At 41.3% G+C, this 16,428-nt stretch overlaps 1 protein-coding gene across 1 annotated transcript; it reads left to right on the top strand.

Annotated features, from left to right (window-relative positions):
* Positions 1 to 204: 204 nt before the first annotated feature.
* Positions 205 to 16,107, top strand: PTP4A1 (protein tyrosine phosphatase 4A1). Its single transcript, XM_069851488.1, has 6 exons — positions 205 to 480; positions 9,425 to 9,979; positions 11,005 to 11,097; positions 11,502 to 11,632; positions 13,429 to 13,503; positions 14,503 to 16,107. Exons 2-6 carry the CDS (start codon positions 9,875 to 9,877, stop codon positions 14,618 to 14,620), a joined length of 522 nt encoding a protein of 173 aa, XP_069707589.1. The 5' UTR covers positions 205 to 480; positions 9,425 to 9,874; the 3' UTR covers positions 14,621 to 16,107.
* The last annotated feature ends 321 nt before the right edge of the window (positions 16,108 to 16,428 follow it).

The raw sequence follows: 16,428 nt of genomic DNA, 5'->3' as shown, positions 1-16,428 counted from the left end.
CCTCCCCGCTCCATTCACGAACCGGTTCTCGCCGGCTGCCTCCGCCCGGCCCGCCGTGGCCCCGCCCCCTCGGCTCCCTCCCCCGCCCCCCTGCTCCCCGGAGGCGGCTTCTGATTGGTCCTCGCGCAAGCAGGGGGCGGGCCCCGCGGGGAGGCGGCGCCTCTGATTGGCCGAGAGCGACGCCCGTCCAGGGCTGGGCCCTGGGGGCGCTTGTGCGGGGAGGCGGCGCCCAGTGTCCCTCCCGGTTGCAGCCGCGTCCGCTCCGCGCCAGCCCCGCAGAGCCGCCCGCCGCCGCCGCCGCAGCAGCAGCAGCTGTATGGTCCAGCCTCGCTCCGCCGCCGAACCCCCTCCGGCAGCTCCGCGGCCTCCAGCGCCTCCGCCTCCGCCTCCTCCTGGTCCAGCTCTTCCTGCCCCCGGCGGTGGCGCCCGCACCCCGGCTGTATGATCAGGCTACAGTCTTCAATGAGTAACCATATTCCTGTGAGTCGCGCCCGCCCGCGCCACCCCCCCGCCCCCTCTTTTTCCGCCTCCCCCGGCCCCTCTGCCCGGCTCGCGCGCCTCTCCTCCTTCCCTCCCCCTCCCCTCCCGCCCCGTCTCCTCCATGTTGTCTCTTTGTTTCGCAGCCCCAGCCCGCGCTGCGGCAGCGCTCGGGCGGGCGAGCCGAGCGGGCTGCGGCCCGGCCCTTCCTCTCTCTGCGGGGAGAAGCGGGGAGGGATGCGGTGGGGAGCGATCCCTCCGCGGCTCCTGGGCACAAAAAGCCGCTTTGTGCGCCTGGCTGCCGCCGGCCCCGCCCGCCCCGGTCTGTGTGGCGGCGGCGGTGGCGGCTGCGTGGGGGGGGGCGGGTAAGATGGCTCCGCGGGGCGAAGGCAGGAGCGCTGCGGGGGCGCCGAAAACCGGCTCCCCCGGGGCTTTGTTCGAGGCTCGAGAAAGCAAAACCCCCTTGTACACGCTCCTGTCGGGCCTGGGCCACGCGAGGGGGGAGCGATCTCCGTTACCCCCGCGCTGCGTTCCCCTCTCTCACGCCTGTGAGTTTTCCTAGAGGTCTCAGGCAAATTCGGTGCTTTTCCCGGGATCCATTTTAATGTCATTGTGAGTTTCTCAGCGGTCACGTCTCTTCTCGATTTGGAGCTTTGGCTCCTCGCCTTTGAGGTGGGGAAAGGCTGCGAGCAGGGGTGATGGTAGAAGAAGACGCGTGTGTTCAGAGCACGAGGTGTGATCATCTCCAAAGAATGAAGAGTGTCTGGAGAAACGCTATTTAAAAAAAAAAAAAAATACCATAACCCCCCCCTCGTGGTATTAAAAACACGCTATCAGATGGACGTTCTCTTTAACTTCCAAAAATACAGCTCGTTAGGTGAAGCCTAACTTTGCTTTACCTCAAATCAAAAATATTTCCCTGTAATAGTAATTTTTTTGTCAGTTCTCCCCCTGAGCAAACCCATACGAGCTGCTGTGTAGAGTGCAGCGTCCCTGCTAGTAGGTAACGTAATCGGGGCAGTTTAGCGAGCAGTAGAACTCTTCTCCTTTTCTTTTGTGATGTTTGAGGAGTAGAACAATGGGAAAGCGTGAGGACTGCCGAGCACTGGCATCTGGCCAGTACTTCAGGAGCCAAAAAAAAAGACGGGAGGTCAAGATAACCCTTATTTTGAACCTTATATTTGATACAAGAAGTAGTCACTGTTACAGAAAGTGGAATATGGTTGATTTAAGCTGAAGTAGAGTTAAGTTTCATCTAAGTGAATGTGTCTTTTGAAAGTTAGGCAGGATGTCACTCTAACAGCATGTTTTCTTTCAAGCAGTGTGTTTTCCAGACACTGTTTATTCTTCGGAGATGATAACATCTTGTGTACAGTGTGATCTGTGCTGAGCAGATGTGTCTTCTTCTGTAATCACCTCTGTTTGGAGTCTCTCCCCCTCTCAAATGCAGCGTCAGACAGAGAGCTGGCTCCGCATTAGCAAGTGGTTTGACTGTCGTGAAGTTCATAATATTAAAATGAGTCCTTGGGATAGAATATGAGTAAGATTTCTGGGAAAATTTATATGTACGCATGTAAATGGGAAATATATTCGGTAACAGCTCTTGCCTCCTTGCACAGGATTGATGGAAATCACTGCCTCGTGTTTTCCAAGCCCTATTAAAGGGTGCTTGCTCTCTAAAACTGCAAAATGAGTCTTAGAGAGTTTATTTACCGGTATTTTCGATATCTTGAGGAAGCTGTAAAGGCGGACAGATGCCGAGGAATTCGAGTAGGGGGCTGCTCTGCTCAATAAAGGACTGTGGGGAGCATCTGCGAGGGGAGGGGGGCACCTATTACAATTAGCGTTGGGGAATGGGATTAATACGCGTGGATTCACGAGAACTATAATTTATATGTGTAAATTCGGGGTATAAGAAGCTGCTGCTCGTAACCGTAGGCACAGTAGGAGGGTCTGGTGCCGAGTGAGAATGTCTTGCTGCTTAAAACCACGTTGGCATTCAGGAGTCTCTTCTCCTGGGGGCGGCCGGAGGGCTCTCCAGGAGAGCCTGGAGTCTTTTTTTTTCCAGGCAAGCCCGGGCTTGTCCGTCCCTCCGGCCGCCAGCGAGGACGTGAATCCCTTCCAAAAGGAGCTTTATGCAACAGCGGAGCGGGTACGCCCCAGCTCGCCTGTGCAGCCTTCAGCAGGGGGAAAATCCGCAGAGGAGTCATCTGAGTACGCGTCCGAGTGGCTGTTTCTCCAGCAGCCTGCCACTAACCCTTAGAAGCTCGCAAATGCTGGAACAGGTTGCCCAGAGAACTGGTGGGTGCCCCATCCATGGAAACATCCAAGGTCAGGCTGGATGGGGCTCTGATTTAGTTGAAGATCTCCCTGCTCCCTACAGCAGGGTTGGATTAGGTGACCTTCGTGGTCCCTTCCAACCCAAACCATTCTTTGATTCTATAATTTTCAGTGGACTTGCTTTCCATCTGGCTTTCCAACAAAGGCATTTCCTTCTGGAGGGTGGATCGCAGCTCAGCACAGAAGTTTTTGCTTTCTTCATATGCTTGCTTTTTTTTTTTTTTTTAATGTACACCCGTCTTTATCTCTGTGTCTGTGCTGCTGCCCAACTTCTTTGACCAGGGAGCACAGCGTGTGCTTAAGCACAAACAATTCAGGGGCTGCTGGTGGTAGACACCCTCCAAAAGCAGAAAAGCAAGGAAGACAAAGCAGTATAAGAACCAAATAACCACTGTATGGTAATGGTAGAAGCAGGATTAGGGGCGGTTATGCACAGGTCTTGGTTGCTGTCTGGTAGCCAGCTGTACACATTGCAAATATTATGAGCTGACAAAATGCAGAGCCTCTGTGACATAAGGGTCCTGAGATTATGAAGTTCTGTTGGTGCTGGAGACAGCTTTCAAATATGTCTAGTTGCATCTGCAGAGTCTTTCAAAAGTGGTGACTCGGAAGCATTGAGTCCCGTCTCCTTATAATCTCATAAAACTGTCAAATCAAAAAGCCTCAAGGTGACACTTAAATGTCAGCTCTTATTATCCCATTGATGGAACAGCAAAGGGTTTTCAAATTGTCTTATAGGAACATTATTGTTTCGGGGAGAAAATGTGGAAGAGGCAATACAGAAAATGCACGGCCATGGGGGGAAATGTGAGAGTGAGAAAGCAAAATGAGTGACAGATGTAGCAGGAGCCAAGGCAGAAGGATATCATTGTCTTACTGAAAATAAATGTGTCACTAAGGCAGTAAATAAATAGAATTTAGCCTTATCTAATAACTTTTATCTTGCGAAAGTTTCCTGTTCTGACAGAATACGTGCCATGTAAGAATGCCAGTATGTAGGCTGACTAAGTGATCACTTCTTCTTTTAAAGATTAACCAGATCACCCAGATCAGAGTATTACTGGATTCTGAACTAGTAGCTAATTGTTGTCTTATATTTAAAAAATTAAAACTCACTCTATCAGATCAGTATAAGAGTTGTACATCTGCATTAAAAATAAGTCTATGACTCCTTACAGCTTTCTTCATAGTCACAACTTCTTGTTTGGCACTCATACCTTTATTAGAGTTACATGAAGACAGTTATTGCTATATTTTAGAGAAATTTAGCATATTCATGCAATTGCTTACAAAATAATGTAATAATTTTTGAGTAGGGTGACGTGATTTATGTAGTTTGCTGTTAAAATTATAGCATTAAGTCATTTTGAGACACCTTGCTTTAAGAAACTCAAAAAAGAGGATGCATTAGGCAGGAGGATAGAGTGGTTCCTGTGATGTCTTATTTTCCCTAGTATCTTTTGAGGTCTTTGTGGATGTTATTTTTTGTCACGGTCCAAACAGAAGAACTAGACTGACAACAACATGGCCTCAGTTTCATCATCTCTGGAAGTTGCATTGACTTGTTACACAGGAAGTTTTGCGCTAATTTTTTTCTTCCCCCTAAACTACATGCTTAAACCACAAGGACCATCCTTCCTTTGCAGAGCATGTCATATTTACAATAAACCTTTGGAATCTCCCATCTGTGATACATGTGTATTTTCTTGGGCCCTGGTTCCTTTCTGTGGTCCAGAATGGGTGATGTTATCACTGTGGATATGCTAATGCTGGATAGATAGGAGATCCGCAGTGCCTAAGGAAGGTGTGCCTCTGCCTTCCCTAATGGCTCCACAATTTGTAACTCTCCTGCTCCTCCTCTGCCTTACCAGTTGCTACCTGGGCCTTCAGTAGTAAGAAAAAGTCCAGGGGTATTTGTCCCTCTGTCCTTCAGTAACTTTTTGTGAGATAACAAGTTAGAACAATGAAGTTACTCGCAGGTGTTCTCAAACTGTAATGATATGTAGTTTCAGTTTTCTAGTTTTGATGTGTGGTTTCAGCAGGTGACTCTGTGGCAGGTCTTGACTTCAGAGAATATGATACCACATAGTTGGTATAAACGTTTCTGGTCTATGACTGGCTGGATTGAGCAACTGTGAACCAGTTTGCACATCTTTCCAAAGGTAGAGTGAAGTGTCATGTAACTGTGTAAACAAGTGCTTTTGTTTGCATGCTTCTCGATGTGCTTCTCAGTTGTGAACAAGAGTGTCAACACCATGGGATAGCCTTACACCTCTCTGCTTTCCACTTTTCAGTAATCATCTAACCGATTACTCTTAGAAACAGGTTTTGTCAGACAGGATTGTTTCAAACCCAGAATTAACATACATGTGAAAGTGCTTCTCGGTGAAGACGTAGTTCCTAACCAAAGAAAGGAATTAAAGCTTTTCTTTTTGATGCGCCTTTCTCTTGCTCAAATAAAATCTTCTGTAACTTCTAGTGTAAATGATAATAGGTGCTACAATCATAACTAGCCTCCCTTTATCCCTTATATGGCATCATACCTTCTCTTAAGGGGTAATTCTAGCATATAAATTTTAGTTTTGTTTTCCAGGTTTATTTTGATGGATCTAGTCTAAATATTGTTTGCCTTTCTGTCACTAATAGAAACTGCTGCTTGTTTCCAAAACACTTCAGTGTTAATATTCCTCAAGGAAAGCTCACATGTAAATTAAAAAGAATTTGCTGCAGTATCCAACTCAATGGTACAATTGATGAGTTAGTGTCATTCTGTTAAAGCAACTTCTGCATATAATACTATACATCTGAGTTTCACCTGTACAGCCTTAAACTCTCACACACTATCTTCATTTTTTTAGTATCTTGCCTACCAAATAGTTAACTGCCTTAGACAATACAGTGATGCTAAAACTGTGTTTTCAAGTCTCTTGAAAGCTACTTATTTGAGTTTCCCCCATGCCCAAGGTGGTCTTAATTACAGCACACGGCTTTTATAGTTGATTTCTTATCTTTGAGGGTTTTTTGCTGAACATAGGTGAAACCTTGTACTCTAGCTTAATGCCATAATGCAAACTACATGCCAGTGTATTACTTCTTGTCTTTAATTTTCATTTGGCTCCTGGAACAGAACTAAACTAGGTTGGCAAAGCTGTCTTGGGATAGCACAGCATGTTGCTGCCATAAGGAGTGGGTCTGTATGTGGAGCTAGGGAGGGTGAGAAGTGATGGCATTCACATCAAAGGAAAATGTGAGTGTTGCTCCTTTATACTGTGAGACAGCAGTTGCCAAGGCAAACAGTGAACTCAAATACATGCTCGGGTACATCGTTCGTTGTTTGAATTAGTAAGATGCTGATGTGTATAATTGCTAACTCTTAAGTTAGTATTAACAAAATGAATTCATTTGTGGGGGTTAATTACATGTAGAACTGAAACTTATTGCATAATGTACTGGCTCTAACTTTGTATAGGAATTTGAACTGTGCGCCTGGTTTCTAGATGTGTTTAACAATCTACATCTAAAAAGCAGGATTTATTATTCACTAATGCTTTTCTGCCTGCCCTTCTCCTTACTCTATGATTAATTTGGTATTGTATTGAGTGCTTCTAGTTGCTTACTAAGGGCAGTCTGCCGACCAGGCTGGATGAATCCTGATTACATCTTCCTTCCTGCCCTGGTATGGGGTCATGTTAATTGTTTCCAATTACTCTACATTCCTTCCCCCTCCTAAACTCTTCATCTTGCAGACTGTGGAAGATCTTTTCTTTACTCTAGTGACCCCATTCTGTCTCCTCAAGCTCACTTGCATGCTTTTTTGTTTCTGTTTCTGACAGCCTCTAGGAGGGAAAGGGACTGGTTTTGGTTCCTCTTAGCAGTCTTAAGAGGATATAAACATGAGATCTGCTAGTGCATGCAAAAAGCTGTACAAGACCTTGTGCAGCTGTACCTGCTTAAAGCTGCCCTGTTCTTTTTTGCTGTTCTGCTTCTTAAACTAATTGAAAATGACTAAATAAGCTGTCTTTGGGGTTTGGGTTTTTCAGTTTCTATTTTAGGTGTTCCCTAGGTATGGTCCTAGGCGTCTTTAATGCACACCTGCCTCCTTCTAGGGCATTGCCAGTGTCAGATGACAATTCTTGGAGTTTGTCTGAGTCTGAGTTCTGGTTCCTGTTCCTTGGTTAGCCTTTGCCTTCAGAGGATCCTTCTTAATCTTTTTCTATGCCTGTTACATTTAAGAGTTCTCAATGTCTCTCAAGTTATCACAATTTTTTTAAAAAAAATAGTTCTTTTGCAAGTAACTGTCAAGCATGATCCTACGGCCTTTAGAGAAAGGGTGACTGTCTGCAGAGGCAGCAAAGTGCATGTGAAATTGTCCTATTAATTTCTCTGGCTAACTTCTTTCTTGTATTTTAGTGGGTTGGTTTGTTTCCCATTTGGTTGGGCTTTTTTAACCTGTGCCTGTGATTATGATGCATTCTTAAAACTTCTTACCAGAACGCTGTCTGAAAACACGAATCCTGGAATCATCTGGTTGGATAAGACCTTTGACATTTTAGAGTCCAGCCATACCTGTCTGTTACTAAACCATATCCCTGAGCAACTTGTTTACCCTCTAGGGATGGTGAATCAACCACCTCTCTTGTCATAGGAGTAGATCAGTTAAGTTTGGCAGGACCTGCCTTTCATAAACCTGTGTTGACTGGGCCTGATCACCTGGTTGTCCTGTGTGTGCTGTGTGAAAATGATGCCTGGAGGTTTTGTCTGGTTTTCCTAAAAGCCCTTTGTAACACTATGTGATGCAGCTTTTACCCTCTGCTCACAATGCAATCCCTTAATGATTTTTATCTTCTGTGTTACCAAATTCCTCTTCTGTGAACTTAGGAGTGGAGCAAAGCCATGTCTACAACATAAAACATTGTTGCAGTTCTTTAAATTGTTTTTAAGAAATCCTGTACTGCTAAGATAATCCCTTCCAACCTGAACTATTCTTTAACTCTTAGGAAACTCAACAGTTATTAGACTATTGATCTGTTGTGACTTCTGCTTAATACTAATCGTTGTTGGATAGACCACAGTGGTTCTTACTGTATGTGGCTTAGTGCCTGCAGCGGAGTCTTGATCTGACTCAAAATCTTAGGGGGCGTTTAGTGACCGTGACTTGCACAAAGCTTTTTCTTCCTATCCTTTGGTGAAGTGTATTAAGACATTTGTTGTTACCAGGACTTATAGTACAATTGTCTTTAGGACCTAATGTTTTGAATTTGCTTTTTTCATGGTTGGGAAGCTCTTCAGCACAGGCAGCTGCTTTCATAGTCCATTGAATGGGAAAGTTTGAGGGTAAAGCATTGAAATACTGTTTTTTATTTTCTCATGTACACCTGCCATGATTATTTACATGGATGGATGCATAGAGCTGGTCTGTAGTTTAAAAACATTCTGTGCACTTCTACAATGAAGTTAGATCTTGAGTTTGCTAGAAGCTAGATTTACGAAGGCAAAGGACTGATACTACTTTGTCCCAGCCAGAAAAAAAAAAGACATTTTTAAGAAAGTAAGTCTGTGATAGCAGTTCTGTAACACTGCGTGCTCAACTAATCAGTTTATTGCAGAAGTGTCTTGGGCAATATTTTGTTTTGGCATGGGAGTACATGGATTCCTTCCAATATCTAAAGTTGACATAAGTAATTTTTTTCTCCTAAATACTGTAGGATCAATGATGATTCTCTCTAGAACCCAAATATATTTAGTGTCATTTGGTTCAGATTACACCTGTGTTTTGGGAAACAGCTTCTCTCTTCTTCCATTGTGTTCCCTAGGCAAGTACTGTCAGCAGCACTGATGCTTTGGGTGGGCACAAAACAAACTGCTCTGCTGTAAGGTTTCACAGTGCATAAAACCACATATTCTTAACAGTCTTGGTTCATTTGCATAACATCTGCAAATGAAGACACAACTTGGAGCAGTTCATCAGCTGTCTGTTTCCTGATAGTTCACCTTGTGGTAATTTTATAAGTAAACTTAACAATAGCAAAATAGCACAACACTAAGCAGGAGTAACTTATATAGTCTTTAAGATAAGTGATTCTGCATCGATATAGAGACTGGCAGTTTGTTTAAAAGCTAGAAATTGTTTGATACTCAGTTTGAATATTTAAAGAGTCTCATCCTTGCCTTCATGGGACTACTTGAGGTCAGTGTAACTTCAGTTGTTGTTGTGGTGTTTCTCAGTTCAGAGTGGAAAATAAAAGTTGTATGGGTATCCTGGAAAAGCTCTGCTTTATATAACACTGGGGTTCTTAAAACTTTGTGTCTTCTTGCATTGTTCAGCACATTTGAGTTGGTATTTTAATACATTTCCAGTTTTGGTACTGAAACAACCCTATATGGAAATTCTGTATTAAGCAAATGCATTTATTTTCAAGTAATCCTTGCTAAGAAAGGTAACAGAACTCTTACGCAAACCTAGTTCTTGCATTAAAAAAACCCAAACTTTCTGCAACTGTTATAATTGCCCTGTCTTTATTTTTTTACTTTATAATGTCTGCTGTCTTCAAAGTAACTTTACTTCACCTGTGCTCATTATGCTTTTTTCCCCTTCTCTTTACAGCAGTTCTGTGGTGTTCTTGGTCACACATTTATGGAGTTTCTGAAGGGCAGTGGAGACTACTGCCAGGCACAGCACGACCTCTATGCAGACAAGTGAACTGTAGAAATTCATTACTACTCCACCAAGAAGCCCCCCTAAGAGTGGTTGACCAGGATAAGAAGTATTGAATTGAAATTGGCAGAGCATTTAACAACAGAATTCAGACCTGGATGGGGTAAACCTCAGTGCACTGCCTTTCTTTTGCCTCAGTATTACTGGATTGAAGAATTGCTGCTTCTTGTTAGGAGGTTCATTTCATTTCCCATTGCTCCCAACTTCATACTTCCAAGCACTGAGAATTTCACGTGGAGTATAGTGAAGTAGACTTCAGTTTCTCTACATCACTTCTGTATTAGAATTATTTTTTTTTTTTTAATCCTTTCATAATCTTGTTGCGTGTTTAACTAAATCAGTATGGCCCGAATGAACCGCCCAGCTCCTGTGGAAATCACCTACAAGAACATGAGATTCCTAATCACACACAATCCAACCAATGCAACCTTAAACAAATTTATAGAGGTAAGACCAGGACAGAATTCTTACTGATGTATTTTTTTTAATGCCTGAGCAGCATGCTATGTTAACAGCTTCCTTCTTTGCTAGTTGATAACAGCTGTGGAAGAGGTACTGAGATTGAGGTACTGTTCAAAGATTGACTTTCGAGTGCTAGTGCCATGCTTCAAAGGCAAATCTGTTCAGATATGCTTCAGCCTTCACAAAAACATACTTGTGAAAGTGGAGCAAAGAAATAATTTTACTGTTTAGTACTGTGTCCGCTAAAGGCGGATGGCTTGATGTATATTTCTAGTAACTGAATTTATCATCTAAACCTTGCATCTAGCCTGTTGGAGCTATGAAGCGCACTGTTAAAAGTGTATGTGTACATGCTACAACAATAGGTTCCTCCAAAATTGCCTCCTGGTAAGGTCTGTGTTTGTAACGCAGTCCCTCATTAGCAAGATTTTACGTGTGTTATACCTCCACTTTGCTTTTGGTGTGGGATGATTTACAAGAAACGCAGTGAGGTAACATTTGCTTGCCTCTATCCTCTCAACTAAACTGTGCTTAGGCTGTGTTTCAGACACTACTGTGACAGGTACTGAAAATGATGTGTTGTTGGAGAATGAATGAAGAGTAACTGCCTTATTTTTTTATTGCCATCTAAATCCCACTCAGAATGCTTTCAGTGAAGTATGTAGCTTTGCAAACCAGGAAACTTCCTGTCCCTTTAAAAGTAATGACCTTTTGGAGATGGACTACTTATCAATATTCACGTGGATCTGATTTTAAAAGAAAAAAAAAAGCCTGGTTGACATAACAAAGCTTAGTCTTCAGATATGTTTGCCGAAGAGCTTAAAGTTATCTAGCACTAGCATGCAGTTTTTTAGTTACTTCAGCTTTCTGTGTCCTTCACAGGGTAGCAAGCATTTGTGTGAGTTGACTTACTGAAAACTTTGTAACGTGCTAATGAGCTAACCTACGCTGAGGAAATTAAATGTTAAATCAGTTTACTCTTAGAGTGGATGTTTTTTTTCCACTTCTAGGAACTTAAGAAATATGGTGTTACCACGGTGGTAAGAGTGTGTGAAGCTACTTATGACACTGCTCCGGTGGAAAAAGAAGGCATTCAGGTTTTGGTAAGTAGATGTACAAGTTGAGTTTAATGCCAACTCACCCCTTCACCATTCCCCTTCCTCCCTCCACTCCCAAAAAAAAAAAGTGTCGACACCACATTGTTAACTCTACAAGTGTGTTCCAGCAGGTGATGGAGGCAAAAGCTGTACAGGCATCTTCTCTTGTCAGGAAAAAAAAAAGCAAAAACGCGTTTGAGCAAAATCATTTGCTCAATGAAAATGGATTGAAAGGAATATGTTCCTAACGCTGCTATAGTTATATTATTAGAAACATGTAAGCTTGAGTAGTTCCCTTAGCTGTCAGCTCATTGGTTGATTGTGTCTCTCTTTTTTGTGTATACACACAGCATATGAGCATAAAGAGTTCTGTCTATGTATTTATTTCACTGTGTCGTGCTATGTTCTAGGATTGGCCCTTTGATGACGGTGCTCCACCATCCAATCAGATTGTTGATGATTGGCTAAACCTCCTTAAAGTTAAATTTCGTGAAGAACCAGGTTGTTGTATTGCTGTACACTGCGTTGCTGGTCTTGGAAGGTGGGTAAATTTTTGAAGATCTGTTGAATTGCCATCCTTGGTCAGACTTGTTAGGATACACTGCAAAAGTTAATTAGAGGCAAATGTAAAATAGTCACATATTGAGTGTTGGAATGACCTCACGCTTAAAGTGAGTTCCGATGGCAGGAAACTGTTATATGTATTTATTTGACTTAAATGTCTTTTAGTTAACACATGATGCTGTTATTGCATCTCACAGAAAAACTGAATAAAGTAAACAGGTTATTTATGAATGTCCCATTGACGTTTTTTTTGTCTTGCTATGTCATTTCATTACAAATGGATTTGGTTTTTAGTGGCTCACCTGTAAGTTTCGGTTTTTATGTCCATTTCAGCAATATTGCTGGTCTCCTTTTAGTAAGGGTATTGTAATGGTTACCCATAAGGAGCGCTCAGGCACATCAAGACCAGCTTGCATCCACCACCTATTGGGGGATTGAAAGGTGTTCTATAAAGTTTCAAAACACTGCTTCAGTCTCATTTCTTACACTGAGCCTCAACGTTTTTATGGATAATTCTAAGCTTACATCATATGCAGATATGATAGAAGTGCTACACAAGAAAGGCTTGTAGTAAAGAGGTGCTGAAAGAGTTCATATTTTGCTTTTGTTTGTCAGACTACCACTTCTTGGTCAAGGCAGCAAGAACATTCCTGAGCAACCTGATCTAGTTGAAGATGTCCTTGCTCGCTGCAGGGGGTTGGACTAGGTGACCTTCATGGTCCCTTCCAACCCAAACCATTCTTTGAGTCTCCTCTTAACCCCGTTTCCTCTGTCTCCTGCCACTATCTTTAATTCAGTTCCAACATTTATGAGAACATAATGGTTTTGCTCCTATTATGTTAGACTGGGAATCAGATCTGTTCAAAAAGCAGTTGCCGTATTGTAGCCGTGGGTTTCAGCGCGTCCAGTATAAAATGGAGGGTTTTGGTCTTGCTGCTTATGCACTGGTTGCGTACAGCTTCAAATGTAACGAAGTTAACTCTAGCAGTGAATACTACTGAAAGAAGTTCTCTTCAGCTGCTTGCAGTTATATCCATTGATTTTTCTTCAAAATTGTGCCAGTTAACAAGTAGAAAAGAAGATCTAGCATTTTATAGTGGAAGATATTTTAAATCCCTGAACATGGAAAACCATTTAAGCTTGCTGCTTGAGGCAAGGTCTGTTGCTAATGTGTGGCATGGGGTTTTATCTTGATTTTTTTTTTTTTCATAAATTGCTAATGTATTTCAGCTTGATCTGTGTTAAGCTTTCCTAACTGAAAACTGTTCTGTCAGATGAAGAGTGTTGTAGCAAGCAAGGAAATCTTTGAGGGTGTGCAGCAACTTGTGGATTGCACCTGTTCCTAAAACTTGTGATGCTACTTCTATAGGACTTGTCAGTTCTTGTTGAACCTGACCTATCCTGTGGTTTATGCACTGGGGTCCTGACTGCTTCCAAGGATGCTTGCTGGTGGGAATAGAAACCCATGTGCAACTCTGCCTCAGAATCATTTGGCTTTGAAACAAATGGGTAAAGATTACTTGCATTTTAGTCCTGCTGTCCTGTCCTGTAAAGACAGACGAACAAAGCTAAGGTGGACCAGAGTTAGTTACCCCTTTCTTAGTAAGGGTTGGTAGCTCAAAACAGATGGTGTATTGGCTCGATTTTTTTACTTGCTCAGCGAAGAAACGTCAGATACACAGAAGGATAGAAAAGATAACCAAGGAAAATTAACTTTTTCTTAGTACGCATTGGCAAACACTAAAATAATTTTTTGTTTGTTTGTTTAAATAGAGCTCCAGTCTTAGTTGCTCTTGCACTGATAGAATGTGGGATGAAGTATGAAGATGCAGTGCAATTCATAAGACAGTAAGTATGAAGCTAACATCTAGTTGTTTACAAGTTTGAATTTCTGAAAATTCTGAATCCTGTTCAGAAAAAAAAACGAAACTCAAATCTTCAGTTAGATATGCAGGGTTGTCTTTATTATTTGTACACATGAGAGGCAGAACACCTTTGAAATTCGTGCTGTTAGCTAGAGCTAACACTCATTCACGTTTGTGATTCCTTTCTTATGTGTTAGATCAAAGTGTGTTAAACTGTTCCTTCTAGTCTTTTCTGATTGCCTACTAAAGAAAATTATTTCCAATGGGGTTTTTTAATAAATATGTGCAAGCTGGATGAGAACAATTTTAGTCTTAATACCTTAATTTTGCAGGTTTCAACTATATCTAGAAGAAGCTGCAGCTTATAGAGACAGTACCAAAATACTTCTTGCAAAGTTGCTAAGCCTTAAAAGAATTAAATTCAGCTTGTATATCTTAACAGGATGATGTATATAAAGTGGGGGATAGGAAGCCTGGTATATATTCCAAACAGTCAACAAAAATGCACCCTTCTGTCACATACTTACAGTTTAGAGAAAAACAAGAAAGCTCAATTTCTGTTCATCTTATTATGGTGAATTACAAATGTTTATGTACTTTATTAATATATTGTAGTATCCCTCATAATTATTTTAAAAGACAGAATAAATTCAGTTTTCCTAAGATGATCTCACACGTGTTTTACAGCTTCATTTTGAAATTTCTTCTAAAAATCTTAATGCAAGATATTTGGCTTGTATATATCAGGCTAAGACACTGTCTAAAATGCTATGTACTCCTTTGAGCATGTGGTCCAAGGAGGTATTTGTGAAAGGAAGCTACCACCCTCTTTCCTGGCACTTATAATTATCTTTATTTTGGTTACAGTGTTGACTTAATGGTGGGTTTTTTTGCAACCTAAAAATGTTTTTCTCTGGTTGGTGATATTATTTCACTGGGCAGTAGATTAATGTTCTGCTGAAAATATTTTTCGTCCCTCTAGGAAGCGGCGTGGAGCTTTTAACAGCAAGCAACTTCTGTACTTGGAGAAATACCGCCCCAAGATGCGTCTGCGCTTTAAAGACTCCAATGGTCACCGAAATAATTGTTGTATTCAGTAAAGCTTAACAGCCTATAGTACTTCTTTTGGAATAAAGGATGGAAACTAGAATTAAGCAGACTGCATGCCAAAGACATCAGTCTGGTATTTTTCTTTAGTAGTAAAGGAAGCTTCCTTAGGGGTATTTAATAGGCTAAAAGCTTAGTAGAAATGTAACTTCTATGTTTAGATAAATATCCATCTGTTTGGAGACCCAGTAAATGTGTTTTGCTGTACCCTGTTTCTGAGCTGTCTCCTTGTTGATTGATTACCAGTTCAAATATCCTTTAATCATGCCATTGAGTCTTACCCACATAATTTCAGCTACTAAAAATTGGGGTACTAAAATAAATCTGTAGAGAGATGAGGTGCCAAAATGCTCAGCATATCAGCTACTTGTTTTTCCTTATAAAATGAGCATAGCTCTGATGATGTGAGAACTACCAGCTTATCTGGACCTTACTATCTTTTTTTCTACAGTCATTTCAATATTGAAGATTCTGGCCTCTAAGGTAGTCTTGCCTGCTCACTGTATGTTTTGTCTCCCACAGTCGCACTAGAATTATCAGGATTTGCACAGTCTGTCTTTTTAATACTAGGAATTACAGCAACTTTTACCCCAGTGTCTGTACTTTTCTGTTATCTGAACCTCTCCATTTTACAAATCATTACTCTCTGGTTACTCATGTAGAAACTCTTTAAATTCTACAGAAGCACACAAGTCTTTAATGTCTCCAGACAAAAAGCCTTACAGTAAAATTAATGTTGGCACTTCATGTGCAACTTAACAGAGGGCCTGAAAAGGTTGGGAGGGGCTATTTAATATTTCTAGTAAAATGTTGCCTTTGTCTTGTGCAGGAAGTATAGAATATGCCCTTTACTTTAGTAAATATTTTTTTAAAATGTAGAAATGCTTTGTTATTGTAGCTAAAAATTCTTAATCAGAAAATTTCTGAAAAACCTTGTAGTTTCTTTTACTGTACCTATGAAAGTTGTTTACCAACTATTGCTTTGTTGAAAGTGTGACTTTTTTTTTTTCTTTTGTTTTTCCTCCTTGAGTTTCTGCTATGACTTGGGCAGACCTCTGTAATATTTTGTATGCCTTTCAAGCTGCGTAACTTAATATTTGGATACTTGATAATTTGTTTTATTATGTAATTGATAAAATGGTGATGTGTATTAATGTTAGTTCAACCATATATTTATACTGTCTTGGGAATGTGTGGTTATAGTTCTGTGGGAGAAATAATTTTGCCAGTGTTCACCAGCTTGTAAAATCTAGTGCGAGAGCTTAAACATCTAAATAAATACTGAAATGCACTTAAAAAGTTTGCTGAAATGCTCATGATTTTCACTTATTTTTGTGTGCTTTGTCACCAGTCTTGAGGTGCCTAAATTCAGAATCTATCTAGGCATCTGTTTTCTTTTTTAAAATCTAGGCCTGAATGTCCCCTTTGCTGTAATGTTTGCTGTTTGTTTTACTCATAAATAAATGTGGAGAAAAATTAATAGTAGAAAGTACGGTATTTCTTTATGTAGCTTACTTCTGACTTCCCTAATACTAAAATGGGTTACTTGGTTAGTGTTCTTAAAACTGTCAGTAGAGTATATGCATCCATAAAGCTTGGAGAACGATTGTGTCAGTAGCACCAGAATTTGATTACAAAATATTCTGATGCAATGCTTCATTGTCAAGATTGAAGCTATGTCTAAACAGACGATAGCCCAAAAATTATGTTAGCTAAGACCTGTGTTTGAGTTTCCAGAGCGGTTATCAAATTTCCTGATGAGAACTGGATGATGCTGTGAGATGACTGAGGTGCTGTTCTT

Source organism: Phaenicophaeus curvirostris, chromosome 2, assembly GCF_032191515.1.
Source record: "Phaenicophaeus curvirostris isolate KB17595 chromosome 2, BPBGC_Pcur_1.0, whole genome shotgun sequence".
Taxonomy (NCBI): Eukaryota; Metazoa; Chordata; class Aves; order Cuculiformes; family Cuculidae; genus Phaenicophaeus; species Phaenicophaeus curvirostris.
This window is presented reverse-complemented; position numbering and strand designations above follow the sequence as displayed.

Coding starts and splice junctions, on each gene's coding strand:
- PTP4A1 (XM_069851488.1), top strand. CDS start 9,875: ATGGCCCGAATGAACCGCCCAGCTCCTGTGGAAATCACCTACAAGAAC. Junction 9,980..11,004: donor CCTTAAACAAATTTATAGAG/GTAAGACCAGGA, acceptor TTCCACTTCTAG/GAACTTAAGAAATATGGTGT. Junction 11,633..13,428: donor TGCGTTGCTGGTCTTGGAAG/GTGGGTAAATTT, acceptor TTGTTTAAATAG/AGCTCCAGTCTTAGTTGCTC.